This window comes from Mirounga angustirostris, unplaced genomic scaffold (genome assembly GCF_029215605.1).
Source record: "Mirounga angustirostris isolate CCGP_5_RB_7025 unplaced genomic scaffold, mMirAng1.0.hap1 SCAF_6, whole genome shotgun sequence".
NCBI classification, from domain to species: Eukaryota; Metazoa; Chordata; class Mammalia; order Carnivora; family Phocidae; genus Mirounga; species Mirounga angustirostris.
The window spans coordinates 145,440,767-145,461,923 of record NW_026991714.1 but is presented as its reverse complement, the minus strand read 5'-3'; the positions used below and the strand labels follow the sequence as shown (position 1 = coordinate 145,461,923).

The following is a 21,157-nucleotide window of genomic DNA, read 5'->3' as shown; positions in this document are numbered from 1 at the left end:
TTCCCATGGGCTGGACCTGGTCAGAAGCAAGCAGGTGAGGAAGATGGGATAGGACTTGCAGAAGAGAAGTGGGGATGCATGTGGGAATGAATGCACTGGATCCTCTCCAGATCTTCCACTGGGCTGCCTTCCCATCTTCCCACCAGCCAATCTCCCTCCCAGGTCACCCTGCACGGGGCATCGGTCCTTTGCTGGGAAGGGTTTCCCTCGGCCCATGTCTGATTCTAAGGTGATCATTAGACTAAATTTACCCACCTTGTTGTATGCACAGCATCAAGGATGTTCCATCACTTTTCCAAAGACACTGGATAACCCACTGCAGTGGACACACCTTGAGATGACCCCTTGTATAATCCTCTTCCCTTGAGTGTGGGTGCAACATGTGACTCACTTCTAGTCCAGAAAATATGGCTAAGGTGATGGGATGTCACTCCCAAGGTTACCTTACATCATACAAGACTCTGTCTTAGCAGACTAGCACGAGAGAGACTCTCCTGCTGGTCTTGAAGGACAAACAGCCAAGCTTCAAAGTGTCTATATAGAGAGAGATGCCTGGCAGGGGACTGTGGGGGCCACTGGGGTCTGGATGGCCTTCTCCCAACAGCCAGCAAGCAGCCAGGCCCTCAGTTATGCAGCTGCAAGAAAATGAATCTGCCAACCTCATGAGCTTGGACACAGGTTCTCCCCAGTCATGTCTTCAGATGAGAACACAGCCCCACTGCCCCTAGACTGTAAAGTTGGGAGACCCTGAACAAGGGACCCAGCAAAGCTACCTGGACTCCTGACCTGGAACAATTGTGAAATAATAAATGTGTGTTGTTTTAAGCCACTGAATTTATGGTACTTTGTTACCCTGCAATAGAAAACTAATGCACAAAGTGGGAAGAAAGGCTCTCTAACTCACTTTCTCCAAACCACTGAGCTCCATTTAAAAAGGTAGATGATCAATAAGTCACTCTGTACCTTGTAACTGCTCCCTTCCCTTCCTGCTTCTTGTTCTGGCTGCACTAAAACTGAGGGACAGAGGTCAGGTGTGTCCTGTGCAGCAGGTAGAGATGCATCATGAAAAGGAGAGCGCTTGGTGCTCCCAGTTGGAGTATGTTGTCATTGCTGATGCTCCCATTACAGTGCTCCTATACAGGCAACAAATTAGGGCTGGCCTCCAGGTGCTCTGAGGTCAAGGATGGCGAATGGAACTCAGGTTTGGTATTTTCCATCCACAAATGATACAAATATGGTGCTCCGGCTTGAACATCTCCCCAGAACTCCTGTGTTCAATCTTAACCCCCAAAGGTGATGGTATTAGGAGGTAGGGCCTTTGGGAGGTGATTAGGTCACAAGGGCACCACTCTAACCCTTACAAAGTGTCCCCAGAGAGCCCCCTTGTCCCTTCCACCATGTGAGGACTGAGCGAGAAGATGGCCGTCTATGAACCAGGAAGCGAGTCTTCTCCAGACCCTACCCTTAATACGCCAGCATCTTGATCTTGGACGCCCAGCCTCCAGAATTGTAAGCGATAAACGTTTGTTGTTTATAAGCCCCCCAGCGTGTGGTACTCTGTGACAGCAACCTGACTGAGACGTGGGCAAAGTTCTACTAAGACCACGGCCAACTAGGAAAGTCAGCTGAATGCTCGAGTGGTCCCTTCAATGTCATTTTATTTTCTTTTATGCAGACTGGTGGAAGAAAAGAAATCCCGTAGATTCTTCTGGAAATTGTCAAGATATTGGGAAGATGAATGAAAAACTTGCATAGATTGGGATGCCCACAGTTTGGACTTTCAAGGCCTAAAAGATGAAACAAAACAAAGCAAATGGGGCTTTTAGGATGAACACAATTGCCCTCTTGAGAAGGGGAGAGAGAGAGGCCTTCACAGTTGTGTAAGGTGGTCATTCCCAACTGTGGCTGCGCATTGGAACCACCTAGGGAAGGTCTTTGAAACAAACTCTAAAAAAGTTAAGTATAACATAAATACAATAAAGTACACACTTCTTAAGGGTCCGGCTTGGTGACTTTTCATGAGTGAGTCCTCCTGGCTGACCATAATAAAGAACGTTTCAGGCACCTCAGAAATCCTCTTCATATTCTCTCCCGGCCAATATCCTGGCTTCCCTGCACCCACCTCCACAACGGAAATTGCTATTCTGGTTTCTGACATCACAGAGAATAGCTTGGGAAGCTTTAAACAATGCCGATGCCTGGGCCCCTCCGCGAAATATCTGGTCTCAGGAGCTGGGTGGCGCTCAGGCCTGCAGACCATGCAAAGGGCCAAGTGTTCTGGTGTGCAGTCAGGCTTGGGAACGACTCCCTGGCTTAAAGCTGAGTCCCATTCCCTACACGGCAGCAAGGGAGGCCCCCGGACGTCCTGGAACTCACAGGTTCCTTCTAGGACTACGAACAGGCTCTCTGGCAATCTTTGGATTTCACCTGTCAGGAGCCAGGCCAGGTAGGGGATCCACCTGGATGCTGGCGCGGCCACTGAGGCAGGTGGGCCAGGCCACGGATCTTGGTGCACATCCCAGGAGATGTGCAGGCAACAGCGGGGATGGTAGTGGCAGATACACTCCACCAAATCTCCCCTCCTCCAATACAGTACCCTTTGACATTTATAAAATGGATCTGGTGTTATAGTGAGAGTTTTCAATGTCCTCAGCTTTTCATTCAATATCTCTCTCTAGCATGGTGTGGAGCTGTGATTATCTTTTAAAAAGTGAGCAAGGGTCCCCTGGAGATGTAAAGTCAGGGATCCCCAACAAGGGGTGCAGGAGAAAAAGAGCACAAAGGACATTAAGGAGAAAAGTCAAAGACAGACACTCACATGGCTTTTGCAGGATGGCTTGACGAACCCAAACTTCTGGGTGATCTGGTTGGTCCTGAACTCCTGCCACTTGCCGTCCACCAGGGTCTGGGCTCTGATCTCGTACCTCACCAAGCGCTCCGCTCTCAGGCTAACGGGGCCATGCTCACAGAGCAAGGACGGGAGCCCCGAGTCAGTGTGCCTTACTCTCTGCAAAGAGGGTGATCTGCCTTAGGTGAAACTGAAAGTGGGGTGACCCAGAGTTAGCAACACCTGGTTCGTTGACTCTCCCGTATGATGTGTGCGGAGAGCAAGAGGGTATTCCCCCAGGGCCCCATTTCCTAACAGCTGCTACTGCTGAATCAGCTCGCGACGGAGCCCTCACCATACAAAACCACTGGCTCACAGACTGGGGTTTGGTGAACCCAGAAAAATGCTTTTAGGTCAAGCTGCATTGAATTGGAAGTTCTTCACTATTGCTTGGCCCGAATTTAAAAACCAACATAGTATTCACATGAGCATTTCAATGGGCGTTGTTATAAGATTCATCTCTTCCATCCAGTAAAATCCATTATGTAGGGAAGTGCCTGAGTCACTGAAGACCAAGAACTGACGCAAGGAAGAGATGTGACTCACTCAAGGGCACGTAATGAGGTGGTGGCAAAGCTGGGGCTAAAACTCTCGTTTTCTTCACTCATGCATTTATCCACTCGTGATCCAAACATACATCCCCTGCATGCCGGGTACTATGATTAGTGGTGATAAGAAAAAGATGAATGAGATATGGTTTCTCAAGGAGCTTGATGTCTTAGAGACTTATAAAGCAAATCCTAAGTGGAACACAGTGGTCCCTGGTCACAGTTGTCATGGTCAATGTCATCATCATCACAGAGCGCTTTTTGTGTCAGGCCCTGTTCTATGGCCTTTGCGCAAATTAACCCAGTAATACTGCCCACAGCCAAGTGAGGTAGGTCCTATTACCTTCTCCATCTTAAAGCTCAGGACGCTGGACGTAGGGAAGGAGGTTCATCGGCTTGCCAAGGTCACGCAGCTCACCACACAGCTTGACTTCAGCTCTCTGCTCTTAAACACAGTGCTCTTCCAAAAGTCTAGCAAGAGCACCGAGGCGAAGCCATCTGCCCTCCTGACTTCGCCAGTGTCCTGTCCACCGCCCTACTCTGCCTCTTTCAACAATTCCAGTCCCTCTTCCCTTGTGGGCACTACGCGTTACCTCCATTGAAGAGTGGCCATCAGTAAAGGATCACCCACCACGTATGAACTGAAGATGAACTGAGTCCCAAATGTGGAGTCAGAGTCTAGAATTTAACCCCAGCTTTGTCAATAGAGGCCATACGAACATGAAGATGTGCAATTTGGAGATCTTCATCTGTAAACAGGCCAACAACAGCAACCTCCCAAGGTTGTACAAGTCAAATGACAATCACATTATATGAGCATGATTAGCACCAGGCTTACAACACGTTCCATGTTCATTATTAATGAATGATTAATCAATTATTATTGATTTAGTATGAATTGACTCTATCTGAGACACAGCTTTCCTGGGCTCTGTCCTTACCTGCATGTAAAAACTATAAGAGGTAGTATCATGTTTGATCCCCTTTATCTCAAAGAAGAATCCATATATGGCAATCATTTCTGAATGCGTTGTATACTCCTAAATTGGGAAGGATAAACAACAAAGTGACAGAGAAAAGAATCTTCAGTGTTCAACGGCAAGAGGACACAGTAAAACAAATTCTAGCTAAGACAAAAGTGACTAATTTGACAGCTGATTTAAAACACAACAGCAATTTTAGCCTAGGAAGAGCCAAATTGTAGTGACTTCACAAATCACCCAGGTTAGCACTCAGTGACACATTAACTGCTCTGTGCATCCTTTAGTGGGGAGAAGAACGAGTTAGGCATGTTCTTAGATGTTCAGGGGCTTGCGGACCTTTGGAACAAAGCATTTGCTCTAATTTGATGGGTCTAAAAGACACTCCATACTCATGGTATTGCGAGGTGTCCTGACCCCTGCGGTCGGCGGTCTGTCTACTTAGGCAGGTCTCTGCAAGCAAGGGGGGAGACCCAGCCCATCCAGGCCTGACCCAGAGGGGAGTCTCTGATGATAGATTCAGAGCCCTAAGTCCCTGAAACACAAATTCTTTTGAGATCACTACTGGGGTGGCTTTTAAAAATGTCAGAGAATAGCAATTTCTTGGAGAACTGTGCCTTTTCAGGGAACCCAAGAAGAATGCAACCACTGGCCCTGCATACTCCCCTGGCGACTGAGCCTTGCAGCCAAGCTCCCTGACCCCCTGCTGCTTGGATTTGGGGGACCCATCAAAATATCCACCCAGAATAGGTTCCCCCCCACAGGGCACCTGGGTGGCTCAGTCGTTAAGCGTCTGTCTGCCTTTGGCTCAGGTAATGATCCCAGGGTCCTGGGATCCAGCCCCACCATCAGGCTCCCTGCTCCACGGGAAGCCTGCTTCTCCCTCTCCCACTCCCCCTGCTTGTGTTCCCTCTCTCGCTGTCTCTTTCTCTGTCAAATAAATAAATAAAATCTTAAAAAAAAAATAGGTTCCTCCTTGTAACCGTAAACACAGGGTTGGAGTGGAATCTCTCATCGAGCAGTTGGCAAGTCTTGATGTTTGTGGGGAAGAGAACAACCAGTTCATCCCAGTTTGCCCAAGCCTTTCTTGGTTTTAGAACAGAAAGCCCTGCATCCCAGGGAAACTCCTCCATCCCTGTAAAACTAGGACAGTTGGTCCCCCTCAAGGAGAAATTTTGGATGTGCACACCATGTCAATGAACAGTCTGTCCCAGGCCCCTGTCTTGTGAATTTCATTTCCTAGGATGTGGTGAACATGCAGAAGGAGACACGACAATTTCCTTTTCTGCCCTGGCCTTGCTAAGAGAGGTAAGAAGCGATTATACAAAGGTCCTTAACCAAGTGTGAAAGGGGACAATCCTTCCCCTCGCTTGGGCCCAGTGGTCTGTACCTGGTTAAAGAGCAGTCCGAATCTCATAGCTTGGGTGGTAAAATCTTTCACATGGACCATGTCGCCCCCACTCTCCAGCTGAAAGAGAAGCACACAAGCTCACCTGGATACATCTCTCACCATCTGTACATCGGTTCACTGATCCCACAACCCCAAACCTGGTTGAAAAAGAGTTCTGTCTCTGGATCCCACACTCAGCCACTAATCCAGGCTGTAGTATTTGTTGAAGCCTACTATGTGCGGTACTGTGCTCAGTGCTTTGAGAGGATGCAAAGGTGAGAATGAGACACATGCCTGAGCAGTCTCACCAGGGAAATAAAATGTGTACATGAATAGCCTGATCACGATGCAGAGAATGATGGCCATAAAGTCACAAGCATGATCCCACATGGCAGGCTCAGGACACTGGCAGCAAGGGGCTAAAGAAAGGAGGTGGGCTGGGTCAGAAGAACAGAAATGGTTGGGGGGGGACTTCCTGAGGTGTCCAGCCCCAAGGACGGTCTCCGCCTCAACTCTGCTCTTAGAGCATAGATGTGAGTTACGTCCCACAGAGGCTCGGTTCCATGGAGTCATTGTCTGCTGGGCAGCGACACTGGGCACTGTGGTTTGCACATTACAATAGGTATTTGTTGGGCTGAATTGAATTTTAACCAGTGACTCATAAATCCTCAGAACTCAAACACTGCCCTACTTCATCCCTAGAAATGCACGATTAGAAACACAAGAAGTACAGCAGTTCGCATAGACAATTCACAAAGGGAGAAATGCCACATGGGAAAAATATTCATTAAATAGTAAATCTAGTAATAAAAGAAATGCATATTGAAAAACAAGATTTCATTGTTCACTTCTCAATTAACAGAAGTGATCCGAAATAAAAACACCCTACATCGCTGAGCATGTACAAAGTGAAGCAAGCTCATTCATTACTGGGGGAAGAGTAACTTGGTCCTAAATGTTTAATATGTATCAAGAACAAAAATGAATGTTCCTTTTTGGGCCAGTATTTTCTATTCTTAAGAATCTCCTATAAGAAAACAATTCTAAGTATGGTAAAATAAACGGTCACGTGCAAATATGTTTATCATACAGTCACTTATAATCGTTAACAATTAGGAACACCACGAATTGTCTACACTAAAGGAAAGGCAAAGAAGCATTGTTTATAGCAGATGCTCTTGGTGGAAGAGTTTGCAGCCAATAAAACACAATGAGATCTTAGCAGTGGTTGTCTCTGGGTGATGGGTCTGAGGGTAGGTCTTTTCTTTTTTTCAATTTCTCTGCATTTTAAAAATTTCCAATAACAAGCACCCGTTACATGTGTGTTTTGGGGGCTTGGTCAGAGGGCGGTGTGGCCAGTGCTCCCGGACTCCATCTCAGGCTCCCGGGTCAATAGTGTGCAATGCGCCCAGCACCTGGGTTCCTCCTAACCCGGCCTCCTCCCCCTCTGGCCCTCCAGGCTTGGCTTTCCCCACTGCCCTGGAGGAGGAGCCAGAAACATCCCGACCTCAAAGGCCCAGGGGTTTCAAATGCAAAACACATCTCCAGAAAAAGCCAAGTCAGAAAAGCAATAAATTTCAATAATTGTTCCTTGCTGAGCTGGCCACTCACTGCGTGGTAATGGTTGGCTGTAACCCGGATCAGCCAGGACTCTGGGAAGAAATTAATGTGCCTTAACTCCTCCAGATTTTTGCCTTGGAAGAAACACAAAGAGAACATTTTTATAGCTGTATTCAGCACAGACCGGCAGAAGGCTAATTTATGGAGAGAAAAAGGAGGGAGCTGAGGGTTGAGGATTGGAGGGTCTAACCAGGGCCCCAGGGATCATAAGGTGCGTGGAGCCCAAATGGGACGGCACCGAGCACTTTCCCCCAAAGTGTTTATAGCCCCCCGGCCGAAATCCTGCCCAAGAAGGGTGGGTTGGGGTCTGATCGTGGGTGTATTTGGGGTGTCTAGAAGCAACTTGGACAAAACTACCTGGGGTCCAACAACTATCCCCGGGTTTTAGAGTTACGCATTATGTCTGGATAATATCCTTTCATTTGCAAAGGTCTCCCTGGGGGGCCACCTGGCCAGCCCCAAACACACTCCCCAGTAGCTTCCTCCTCTTTCCAACTCACAGAGGCCTCTGCCAGGCCCAGTGCATGAGGCCGAGGAAGCCAGGTCTGGAGCACAGACCCACAGGCTTCGCCCCAACGGCCGAGTGCTTGACCTGGAGGGGATGCTCCTCGAAGAGGGGGGCGCATGGCTAGATGACACTCACACAGCCCTTGGCAGGTGCACAGGCTTTCAGGATCCACAGGGCCCTTCATCCACTACCGTATTTCACGAAGCTCTGACTATCCCCCACTTTACAGACAAGGACAGTGAGACCAGACAGGTTCGTGACTTTCCCAAAGTCACACAACTTGGAAGTGACAATGCCATCGCTCAGCCTATTCCTTTAAAAATGCCTACTGGGTCTTTCCCAAGAGTTGCTGGGGGAGGGGGGGCAGGTCCCCAACAGCCTTCCCAGGGGGCAGTCCCTTGGGCGGGGCTTACCTCTAATGATGCCGTGCAGACGCAGGCAAAGGAAGAGCGGCACCAAGCTCTGTCCTGTGTCCTGATCCAGAAAGGAACACTTCTTGGGGAAGCTTAGCAGAGGTGCAAAGAGGAACAAGAGATTCATAAAACTGCTTTCTAGAATTGGCGAGGGGTAGTGAAAGTCATGTCAAAGAGCCTCGCGGTTTCACTAGCCAGGGGTAGATGGGGCTTGGTTCTCTCTGGACCCGTGAGGGGTGTGGAAGCAGAGGGCCGCTGAGGCAGCCCGGGCGAAGGTTGACCCCAGAGGTTATAATGAGACACTGGCTCTAGCCCCCTTGCCGTCCACCACGGAGCTGAGCAACACGGCAGGTGCATGGAGCGTACTTATGAAGTGACTGACGGTAATGAGTTACTTTATAGAGGATTCTGAGATACATTTTCTCACTGGGTCTCACAAACGTCTTGTGGGCCAGACAGGGCAGGTGTCATCGGCTCCATTTTACAGATGAAAAACAAAGGCTCAGTGAGGACTTGAACCCAGGACTTTGGATTCCTCCTCTCCACAGGCTGCCCTTTCAAAAGTGGCCAATGTAGGCCCTTCAAAGGTGCTTTCTGGTAGGATTAAAATGAAGGAATGTGGGTAACAAGTTCTAGTAGCTGTTTCCCAATCACACCTTCAGCGGTTACTGCCCATATTAACGCCAGTTAATTTCCACACGTGGCTGAGGTCAGGGCTGGGTTGAGATCAGATTCCTTTTGAGAACACACAGACATGTAGACACACACCCACCACTCTTGTTTTGAAACAACTTGTTTCATTAAAGTGTCACTTTTCACCAATGGGGACTACGGGGGTAATTTTTCCAAGTCCCTTTGGAAACGCAAAGTCATTCCCTCAAGGCAAATCCGTATGAGACCAGCCAAGGGCTCTTGTAGATTATTTTTCCATGAATCAAGAGTGATGTCCGAATCACACCCTGTCTCAGCCAGACTGAATGCACCTCTGGCCCTGCGTCCTGCCTCTGCTGGGGGTGCCCGCCAGCCTGCTGAGGACCATTTGCTTTCAAATGGGAATTCTTGGGGCTCTCCGTGTGAGCGGTTCCAGGAGATAGTTTAGGGCTGGTGAGGCGTTGTGGGAGGGGAGAGGGACACCACGACAAATGAGTTGATTCAATCCAATGATTATTAATTAGAATCCACTGGGTGCCAGTCTCCGGGAGTGGACAGATCAGGCATAAAGGAAGGAAGGCTGATACTTTCAGGAATGCAATGTCCTATTGATCTTGGAATCAGCCCTCCACTACCCGGAGCAGGTGGAGCTGGGCTAGTGTGGGCCATGCCGGGGCCCCAAGAACACGATATCTTAGTCTCCTTCCCTGCCTCTCTCTCACCATTTAACGAAGGAACAAGCTAGGCGCCATCACGCAGGGTGCAGGCGTCAAGGAGGGAATGCTCTGGGGAATGAGCCAGAATCCTCGGCAAGGGCCCCCACAGCCCAGCACTGCCGAGAAAGGAGCACCTGCTGGAGCTGTAGGTTATAGACAGTTTCAGCTCAGAAGGGAAAGGACAGTAAGAGGACAGCACTTCTCCTGCGACTCGGAAGCCCCCAGGTACCAACTCTGCAGCTTGGTGGGAAGGCTGCTGGGAGAGGAAACCAAGGCCCCTGAGTCTCCCTGGGATTGCTGCTCAGACCCGACAGCCCATCAGCCAGGAGCTCTCTGGACAGACCGCCTCTCTCCGAGGATTTGGGGAAGAGCTCTGTTGAGACACGTGATTGAACTTTAAGATCCCTCTGGATCACAGGGACGTGGCAATGGTGGCAGCTGACTTGCGAGGTCACGAATCTGCTCATCCATTGTCCAGCCACGCCTCGGCAAGCTTAGCCCTGGAGTCAGGACACAGCAGGTTCCAGTCCCGGGCCGTGACTGAGCCTCCCTGAGCTCTAATCTCCTTCCTGTCACGTGGGGACAACGGCCACGTGTGCCTCCATGGGTAGCTGGGAAGAGTAAAGGTGATGGTGCTGGGCACAGTACACCAGCAAGGACTCCCCACCTCGTGATGACTGCCACAGTCCTCTCGTCCCTGGGAAAGGGATCTGGACTCAAGCCAGCTAAGTGCATGGCATTCATGATCACTGCCACACTCTAAATGGTCCAAGCCAGGGGCCACCTCAGAGGAAGAAAGTGGTGGCCTCCGCTACTGATTTTCTAAAATCTGACAGCATAAGCATCAGAGGGCTGTGGTCCAACAGCTGGAACCAGTCAGTACAGCCCCGCCCCTGGAGCCCCGTGAGGTCGACTGTCACCGAGCCAGGACTCTCCCCAGACCTCCTGAGAACAGCCCCGTGCGTTTTCCCCTCCCCTGGTTCCTCTCCACTGTCTGGAGGCAAAGGCACCTACTATCTCGGGCTCAACCGTGAGTGCATTCACCCCACTTGACACAAAGTGAGAGGAAGCTGACCTAATTGGGGGCCTCTGTGCATGGGTCTGCCAGCGGGACTGGATGCTGGCATGGCTTCGCCTGGAGCTCAATGCTGTGTGTGCCAAGATCTCTCTGGGAACACCGACTGCTCTGGGGCAAGCTTCAGGCCATGGTGTCTGCCTCTTCAAGTTCTTCAAGAAACCCTTGGGTCACGAGCCCTTCGGGAAGGACAGTTCATAGGCCTTGAGACTGCAGGACACACCCAGGTTGGCTCTGGGCCCTGCTTTCAAGGGCCCGGGGACAAATCCCCCACAGACTTCCTGAAAGGCAGTGCCCAGGACGAGTGTCCCTCTGACTGGGACAGGTTGTGATCGTAAAGCTGCTCTTCACCACAGCCTTCTCACTTCCCCCATCCCGTCACATGTTGGTTATTTACCCTTCCTGTGAGCGTCTGACTCAGGGCCCCATTGCCCCAGGACTTCAGATTTTAGCCTTAAAATACACACTTCAGAATTCTGACACATGACACTCCACGGATGAGCCTTGAGGACTTTATATTGAGAGAAATAAGCCCAACACAAAAGAATGAATACCATGCGATTCGACTACACGAGGTCCCTAGGGTAGTGGGATTCACAGAGAAGCAGAGCGGTGGGTCCTGGGGCAGGGGGATGGCTAGCCCTTAATTACTGAATGGATACAGGGTTTCTGTTTGGAAAGATAAAAACATTCTGGAGATGGAAGGAGGGGTTGGTTGCACAACAGCGTGAGGTATTTTTTTACTGCCACTGAACTGAACACATAAAAATGGTCAAAATGGTCAATTTTATGTTCTGCATATTTTACCACAATAAAAAAGGAGGAGGATCAAAACATCATTTCTATGAACAATACATGAAATAATAGTTTATATTTTAAGGGGAAGTTTGAAAAAAAAAAGTTGCACACTTTGGGGCAAAAACTCATGATGAGAATGGAACACGGCTTTTTTCAAAACGTAACTCGGTATAGACCTGGGCACCTTCAGCCAGCCAGGAGCCAGGACCCGGGCCGCCGTCTGCTAACGTACCTCTTATTTACCGAATGTATTGTCTGTCTCTGCTTCTGAGGTGGTAAATGCCACAGAGATGGGGCTCAGCATCTGTTTTGTTTGCTCACCTACTCTCGGCTCCTCTTGCAAGGCCTGGCGCTCAGTGGTCTTGCAATATGTTGAGTGAATGAAAGGGGTGAGGAGCTGGCCCCACCAACTTGGCAGCCTCCATCCTGCCCTCCCTTCCCTCCACTTGCCCACAGTGTCTCTTCGAGGAACGCCAGCTATCCCCGTCCCCAGCGCACGCATGTGCACACAGACCAGGCTATTGCAAGCTGATTTTCCTGGGCTTTATGGGGTCCCACCTGCTGTTGTTGCCTGCTTATTTGCCAGGCCAACTCCTGTCAGATATTCACTGAGACCCTGTTCGATGTCTTGACAACCCCAAGTTGGTCTTGACCTTTGCCCAAAGGCAGAACTGGTTCTAGAAATCCTGTGTAATGGTCATCTTCTCTGCCCTTTGTAAGGATCTCCTGCATCAGACGCTTTACAACCCTTGGGCTCCTACCGCGTCTCTACTCTTATTGAAGAAGACACGCTGGGGCTACCCAGTTTGGGTGGAAAGCCAAGAAGCCACAGGAGGGAAGTGAAAACTTGGCAAAGCATAGGGATCAATAATATTTAGGGACTTTGAAAACAAAGGAGATTCAGCTTCCAGAAAGCCAAACTCTAGGGGAGCAGGGACAGTGTGGTCAGAGCAAGAGAAAAATAAAAAAGTCAAGAAACACCGAAGTCCGGTCATGAGAAGCCCTGTTGTCCCCAAATACATCCACCTCCCTGCACAGGGCTTGGCTATCTGAGACAGAACCATTTAATGGCTCCCATGTTGTTTCAAAATGAATGTTCTGGTTAAGAGATCAGAGTTGTCACACCAGGCGTGCCCAGTTTCATGATGACTCTGTGGCCACATCTGCAAATGCCACTTATTAATCACAATAGACACATGGCTTCTGGCTGCCCTGTCACACAGTGTCACAAAGCATGTCCCTGGAGACATCAGCAGGCTCAGGCGTCAGGGATGTGGGATGTGGTGGGGTTGGCTCCCCTCACAGGGCATGGGGGGAGCATAGTGTTGGGTTTGTCAGGCCAGTGCCCACTCACACGGTCAGCATGTGCTCTTGTTCTCTCTGCAAAGAGAGAAGCTCAGAGGAGGAATCTGTCCAGTAGGCAGGTGAGATCTGGGAGGGCTTCCTGGAGGAGTCCTTGGCCCGTGCTGTAAAGATTGGGTCAGATTGGGATAGGGCCGAGGAAGGAGGGGAGACTCAGCTGCAGTGCTCACAGACATCTGGGAGTTGGGATCATGTGGAAATTGGCTTTACTGGCGGGGTTCAGTGACCTCCTTCTGGAGAGGTTGTAAGCCCACTGCTGGGACCCATCCTCATGTGGGTCCCATTTAGTGATTAATCAATCTGTTAAGGATTAGAATTACAGGTCTATTCATGACTTTCCCTCAACCCAGAGAATCTCAAAATAGAAGATCAGGGAGACCCAGGTCAGCCCCTACTCCACCACCACGTTGCTGAAGGACCTGAGCACGCCCCTTGCCTTCCCCGGCCATCTGTCCCTGGACGGAGTTTACGGATGCTCCGTTGAGTGAAAGGGAAGGCAGACCTTAAAACATGTGTACTGTAAGATTCTATTTATACAAAGTTCAAAAGCAGCCAAGACATCTTGAAAGGAAAGGAAGCCGGGATGTTGTTTGCCTTTTTCTGGGAACGGTGGGGACTGAGATAAGACCCTTTCGGTGGCTGGCCGGGTCTGTCTCTGGGGCCGGGTGCCGCGCACACAGCTGTGTGTGCTTTGTGGAAATCCACTTCAGCTTTGGGAACTTGCCAGTGTGTATTTTATACTTTGATTAAAAATGTGCTTTTAAAAAAGTGAAAAGGGGGCACCTGAGTGGCTCAGTTGGTTAAGCGTCTGCCTTCGGCTCGGGTCATGGTCCCAGGGTCCTGGGATCAAGCCCCGCATCGGGCTCCCTGCTCAGCGGGAAGCCTGCTTCTCCCTCCCCCACTCCCCCTGCTTGTGTTCCCGCTCTCGCTGTGTGTCTCTGTCAAATAAATAAATAAATAAAATCTTTAAAAAAATAAAAAATAAAAATAAAGTGAAAAGTTTCCCTGCCTTTGGCTTTACTCCAACTGAGGACACTTTACAGCTTTCCTGGACTTCTCAGACTGCTAACTGGAAAGAAAAGGTGACTTTTCCTCTGTGGACAGAGGCAACAGCTTTGTTTACCTTTTTGTTTTGTTTTGTTTTTCCTACAAGGAAATGTTAAATTTAATTCTGGCCAGCCCATTTGTTTTTCTAAATTAGCCATTGCCAGAAAATAGACTGTGGGTGCTGAGGGGTGTGTTTGTGTGTGTGTGTGTGTATGTGTATGAGTGTTCCCTTCCTATACTTAGCATTGAAAATAAGTTGGAAGATGTTCATACACATCTAGCTAGGCAGAGAAACTTCCTCTTCATCTTTCCATCAGTGCCCCTGGCATAGAGTGCGTGTTCAGTAATTATGTGTTGAATGAATAAAAAATTGAAAAATCAATTAATAAAAGAAAATGGGAGAATAAGAAAGGCCTGGACCTGTGTCTTTATTTGCAGGCACTATTCAAATACCTGGCCTCCTGGCTTGTTTTCTGGACATTGCTAAGACAGATCAGAAAAGGGGCATCTGGTCTATTTGTACACAATTACTGCTCTAAGCCCTCTGATTTGGAGGCTGGGCCAACTGACCCGAGACCCTGCCCTGCTGCAGGTCAGCCCCGGGGATCCTCAGGACAGGATGGCCAATATGGAGCAAGGGCACCACCACCACCCACTGCCATGTCTGGGGTAGACCCACCAAGACGTAATTTCTCCCTGAGCCTAAAGAAAGCCTTGGAAGCCTTCCTTGTCTAGAACACCAAATGGGCACCCGCCCTCAGTCATCTGCCCGGGAGCCCTGTTACTTCTAGTTGCTACAGACAAGGCATTCTCTGAATTTTGCATCAGCATACGAAGACCCGCTTCTGTGAGGGGAACCGAGTTATACAAGAACGACTAATGCGAACTTATCATTCAGTAAGCCCTTCCGTGCATAGCACAGTGCCGGGAAGCTAGGAGTGAAGTCAAGGCCCACACGCCCTTCCTTCAAGCTGCTCATGATGTTCCTGGGGAGGCAGGATGTAGGTGCACACCACGTGGTTGTAGGGACTGGTTACAGAGGCTTTCCGGCGAGGCCCCGCCATGGACAGACGGGCAGAGGGGGGCAGAGCGGGCTGGGGTCAGGTAAGCAGAAGCAGCGAGTGCTGATAACCGAGGTTAAGGAGTCTGGGGCCTCCGGGAACACGCACTGGGGAGGTGCAGGCCATTGACGAGGGAGAACCTTAAAGGTGCCACTGTTCTGGGGCAGAAGAACTGGGATGGGAGGAGAACCACCCACAATCCTAAAAATGGGCTCATGGTCCTCAAGGTTGGGGGTGGGCCTAGGAGACTGCTGGGGAAGGGCACCGAGGCCCAGACGGTCTGTCTCTTCTGCCAGGGTGGAGGGGCATGAAGCTTGCTGGAGGGGAGCTGGAGGGAAGGCAGGCCCGCGGGCCGCTGGGAGTCTCTCCTGCACTGAGGTTGGAGAACACGGGCCCAGGTAGGAGGTATGGACACCAAGTGGAAACTCACAAGCGGTTTCCAACCAGGAACAAGGTGGCATCGGGGGCTTGGGAAAGGCCATGGAGGGGAATGTGGGCTCAAAATGGAACCAGGATAGATGGGAGAGAAATGGAAAAGCTAATGATGGCAGGGAGGAGCCTCAGGACCCCAGCTCAGGAAAACTGAGGATACCCCACTCTCAGCAGAGGGGGTTACCCACCTGAGAGCCTCATTCCCACTGTTTCTCCCACATTAAAAACACAGTTTCCACATCCCAGCTCATTTCCTACCTCCTGGTTCTAAGATGTTTCCAGTACGAATGCTAACTTGGAGCCAAATAGCAAGTTTTCCTGGTGCGTGTGATTCATAGGAAAAAGTCTCTTGGGCTATTAAAAGAGGGGGGGGGCGGTTTAAGCATTTGTGTTCAAAGCAAATTATATAGAAACTAAGCAAAGTGCATGTCATTCTGGCACTGAATACTGCTTTCCCCAAATAATGAGGCAGGAAAAATGAGCTCTGTAGTTAACATGGTGCGCAGATGTTCCAGAAAAGGATTAAATGCTTCAGAACAATGCAAATGAAACCTGGCTTAAACAGGTCAATCCACTGATAAATATGTGGAAGATGTGTTTATCTGCGAAACTCACATGTGCATGAGAAACGGAGCCTCTTGGCTTCCTTGAACACACCTTATCGTGCCTGGAAGCCCCATTCCTGCTGAGGTTGGGGGAAGGTGCCTCAACCTGACAACAAAGGTCATGCCTGACTTCCTCCAGGCAGATCCTCTGAGGACCGCCTGGGACTGTCTTTGGTGACAGGGCCACCACACTCCACAGCCAGCCTGCGTGATGGGAGCATATTTACAAAGTATTAATTGAGGCCAGAGAGCCCGTAAACTACCAATTTCACCCTCCCCCCAACCCTGCTCCCTGCCCTCAAGCTGCCACAGCTGTGGAGCTAATGGGGGGCACTCTTGATTGAACAGATAGAAAACTCTCACAGCAGAGAGTGGACCAGGGAGGGGAGGATGCCCTGCAAGTCCTCAGCTAACAATAACACTGAACCTAGAGGCAGCCTCAGAATCTTTCTGAACACGGCGTCCAGGGAGCTATTACTGAACCAGCTGGAGCGGGCACAAGAGAGGAATCCTATCGGCCGTTCTAGGAACCGGCAGCAAAGTGTCTTAGGATTCAGCAGGCCTGAGTTCAAGTCAGACCCCATCACTTGCATAATCTCTGACAGATAGTTCATCTCCACCTTGAGTTTCTTCATCTGTAAAATGGGAATGAAACCAGCCCCAGAGTCTTATGAGATTACAAATAGAAAATGTTTATCAGAATTACTGCACTTAGTATGCATAATTAAATGGTGTCCATTAAACTGAAATTATTATTTTTCACTGAACTTTTGAGATCTAGAATTTCTAGAATTCATAAGTTTAGAGGATATAAGAAACCGAGCTAATTCCATGAAACCTTTGTGCATTCAAATGCTTTTCCATTTGTTTAGAACATTCAGAATGTCATATGCTACCGTGAAACATAAGTGAGTACGACCTGGTCTCATTTAGATACATTTTAAACATGATGTTTTGAAGGTCAGTGTGGTTTGGTAATAATAAATTTTGCTGAATAAAAGGAGTACTTTGTGCATCATGTCTCTTACTGGACAGAACAAGTGGACAGAAGCACATGGTTATCTCAAATGATAACACCTACATATTCTTCACGTTTTCAAGTAATCCAGTGTCTCCAAGGTATCCCATAATTTTAAGTCCCATAAAGAAAATTGCATTCTGTGCACTCTGGATGGTGCTATGAAAAATCACATCATTGATGCTTTTCCTCCAGGATGTTATGAGTAAAAAACCAATGTATGTGCATTTCATCAATCCGCACTAAGTTATATTACCTGTTAAAAAATGCCAGCACAGTTTCATGCACCGGAACCGTCTGGACTTTGTGGTTCAGCTGCAAGAAGACCCACAAAAGTAGCGTTTTCAGAAGATGAAACTCGTTAAAAGTGAACAACCTGGCCAAAATAAAAGAGAAGAAATTTTAGGAATAGCAACAACTCCCGCCATTTTTAAGAAAAAACAAAAAGTTAAGAGTTTAGGAATGAGGCAACACCACCCCTGAGTCTGTAGGTCACTTCAGACAGATGTGAAATGATGTTCTCAAGGTCATGGGAGCCGGTGAACGGCGGAGCTGGGATGTGACCCTCAGCAGCCTGACCCCCACCCGCTGCACTGCCAAAGAAACGGGCAGCTTTAATGAGACAGGTGTGCCCGAGATGTTCTCATCTGTTTTCATTTAATTCCATACAACAATCCTGCAAAGTTGGGATATACTCCTTAGTCTTACAGATACATAAATTCAGACTGACCCTACGTTTATTTAAAATTTTAATATTTTGTTCATCGTGGTTTTTTGCATTAATTTTGATTTTAAAACATTGCACCGCAATATACTTATCTCAGCAGCTGAGGTCTTTTGGTGCCCCTCTTAAATTTTGCACCTGAGGTAAATGCCTCAATCCTCACCTCCTAGTCCCAGCTGGGACTGAGGGCAAAACACCTTAGTAAGTCCGCAGGATTCTGGGGGCAGAGCTGGGCATGGGTCAGTGCAGCCCCAGGCTGGCTATGGAGCCTCCTGCAGGCTGCTCGGTGGCCCCACAGCCCCAGCTCCCTCATCCGTAGATAGTGGTGAAGGAAGATGCTAGAAACTACGTGAGCGGCACAGATTCCTGTCCCTGCTCTAACAAACTGCCATGAACCAAGTGGCTTAAAACAACACACATTTATTATCTTATAGTTCTGGAGGTCAGAAGAACAAAACGGATCTCACTGGGCTAGGATCAAGGTATGGACCGCGTTCTTTCTGGAGGCTCTACGGAGAATCATTTCTTTGCTTTTTCCGGCTTCTAGAGGCTACTCACATCCCGCGGCTTGTGGCCCCTTGCTCCAACCTCAGGCCAGCAGCACAGCACCTTCCAATTACTTTCAGGCTCTTGACTTTCCTGCCTCTGTCTTCCAGGTGCAAGGATCCTTGGGATTATTATTGGGCCCATCTGGGTGATCCAGCACACCCTCCCCAGCTCAAGGTCATCCACCTGCGACCTTCTTGCCCTTTTGCCGTGCAGCCTAACATAGTCACAGGCTCTGGTTGGGACGTCATTATTGAGCTGACGGCACACACACGGGTCATTAGCGCAGTGCCCGGCACGGAGGCGCATGCTAGCGAACGGCAGGTCTGCCTCCTAAGGGGCAGGGCTGGGTCCTGGCTGCAGAGCCCACGCTCCGCCCACAGTGGTGTGAGACTTCTTATCTAGAAACAAGTGGTGAGAAAGAGCAAGTGTCACCCCCCCCAACGTCAACTCTGTAATGTAAGGAGGTCTCCCAAAGAGCTTCTCTAAAGCCTCCAACAACTTGACTATCTAACGGGTCGTTTCAACATGTCTTAAACCCCTGGATGTTTCCCATCTTGAGCATGGGGACGGCACGCTGGCTTCCAAACCTCTCATAGCCGCTGCACCCACCACTTTGAGTGGTCTTGGTGGGTGGGACCCAAGCTAAGTGGTGACTCTAAAGGGAAGTGGAAATGTCACCCACCCACCTTTCACACTATTTCTGGCCACAGGAGAACGTCTTTTTGCTCTTATTTGTTTTTAGGCCACCTACAGATGCATGGGCTTTGACGCTGGCTAGACAGGACCAAATTTGTCACTGTCTGGGCCATGATGGTGAGAATGATGGGGGATGTCACAGAGCCACTTAGGATATGATGTGCCCACACAGAACTCCACCAGGACACCAACCAGCTCTGGCTGGGGAGCTACGTGACTCCTGGTGCAAAATCCAAGCCCCAGGTCCCCAAGCCCCGAGGAGCAGGCAGCAACATGGGAGGAGTCACTGGGGCTCCATGAATCAGGGTCCTGGTTTTACTTTTATTATGATGAGTAACTGTTCAAATAAAGCCCCCTGTCTTTAAAGATTTATTTATTTATTTGAGAGAAAGAGAGAGAGCGTGTGCATGCATAGTGGGGGAAGGGCAGAGGGAGAGGAAGAGAGAATCTTTTTTTTTTTTTTTAAAGATTTTATTTATTTATTTGACAGAGAGAGACACAGCGAGAGAGGGAACACAAGCAGGGGGAGTGCGAGAGGGAGAAGCAGGCCTCCCGCCGCCGAGCAGGGAGCCCGATGCGGGGCTCGATCCCAGGACCCTGAGATCACGACCTGAGCTGAAAACAAGAGTTGGATTCTAAACTGACTGAGCCACGGAGGTGCCCCAAGCCCTCTGTCTTTAGGCTAAGTACCGGTACCCTAAAATACTGGTTCCTGCTGAGGACATTCAAACATATTTTCATTTACTTAGGAGCTCTGACGGCCTCACAGAACCCACAGAGATCCTGAACTTCCCTCCCACACAGGTGAACATCTGGACTGTTCTATCTGCGTTTACTGGTGCTCACTAGTAGCCGTTGGGAGGTAACTGGTATTTGTTCTTTAAGAGAAAAATGTTAACAAGACAGTTTGTCTTTTTTTTTTTTAGAAAATTATACATAAGTAATAAAGGCCCCCGTTTGAGTACAGACTACAGAGAAAGCAGTATCACTGCAGAAAAGAAAGCATGACCAAGGGTGTCTACGGCAGTCTGATGGCCCCAACAAAAAATGAAGCAAAATAAAACAAAAGGCCATTAGGAAGGGAATGAAAAATTGCTATCTGTTCATTCACTGGAACCCTGTACAACATCAAATTTAAAATGCTAATTAGATATGTAAGTATCAACATGGAGAGAACACATCACATTATGTCAGTAAATAAAGTAAGCTGCAGAACATTGCAGTCACTATGAGAACACTGATTTGAAGTTTAAGCTTTTACAAAACGATATTACACATTATTTATGGACACGCATATATGTAGTAAGAATATAACCACATCGATTGGGCTCATGCAGGCCCACGACAATGGTCTGATTGTCTTTAGGGAGGGAGGGAGGCCAAGAGGATGCTGCAGAGGGAGCATGGTTGATTTCTGCTTTATTGGTAATGTTCTCTTTCTTATGACAAAATGTCACTGTTCATTTTGGGAGGTGGGTCCAATTGTGTTTTCTATTCTCCTCCTACCTTTAAAATTTTTTTACAATAAAAACTAACCATCAATATCCTTATTGATCTTGATTATCAATAGGGAAAAATGAGTCCTCGTGCAGAGCACAGCAGTGGCCTGGGCCGGTAAACACCAGGGGCTTTGAGGTCACTCAGACCTGTGTTCAAATCCCAACTCTCATGCTGCACGCAGGGAATCTGAGCCAATCCTTTCATTTCCCAAAACCTCCATTCCACACGTGAAAACACAGGTAACAGTACCCACCTCACTGGGAGGCTGGAGGAGTTAGGCTGATAACCCACTCAAAGTATCCTGTATACCACAAGTGCTCAATAGTTGGTAGATGGCGTTGCCATTAGCTAGAGAAGCATCAGCTTGAGGAACTGTTATGTTTGAGAGCCATGCCCCACGGTGCTCCAGATGTGGGACAGGCCTGCCGTGGAGGACAGGGTTGGCTTCTCCTGGGAACTCCTGAGCCCTCAAGCCAGACAGTGTCATGGGCAGGAAGCCAGGGAGAAGTGGGCAGAGCCTGGGTTGTAGGGCAGTTACCTGTGCAGATAGGAACTGGATAGCTGATGGAGTTTTCCA

At 49.0% G+C, this 21,157-nt stretch overlaps 1 protein-coding gene across 1 annotated transcript in view; it reads right to left on the bottom strand.

Annotated features, from left to right (window-relative positions):
- Positions 1–1,568: 1,568 nt before the first annotated feature.
- Positions 1,569–21,157, bottom strand: part of BTBD16 (BTB domain containing 16) — a 43,283-nt gene continuing 23,694 nt past the window's right edge. The window contains exons 11-17 of the mRNA XM_045879223.1: positions 17,368–17,487; positions 8,347–8,438; positions 7,417–7,499; positions 5,806–5,883; positions 4,377–4,475; positions 2,819–3,007; positions 1,569–1,787 (exon numbers count right to left, since the gene is read on the bottom strand). Of these exons, the coding sequence (XP_045735179.1) occupies positions 1,719–1,787; positions 2,819–3,007; positions 4,377–4,475; positions 5,806–5,883; positions 7,417–7,499; positions 8,347–8,438; positions 17,368–17,487 (730 nt within the window). The 3' untranslated portion in view covers positions 1,569–1,718. The remainder of the gene's footprint in view (positions 1,788–2,818; positions 3,008–4,376; positions 4,476–5,805; positions 5,884–7,416; positions 7,500–8,346; positions 8,439–17,367; positions 17,488–21,157) is intronic.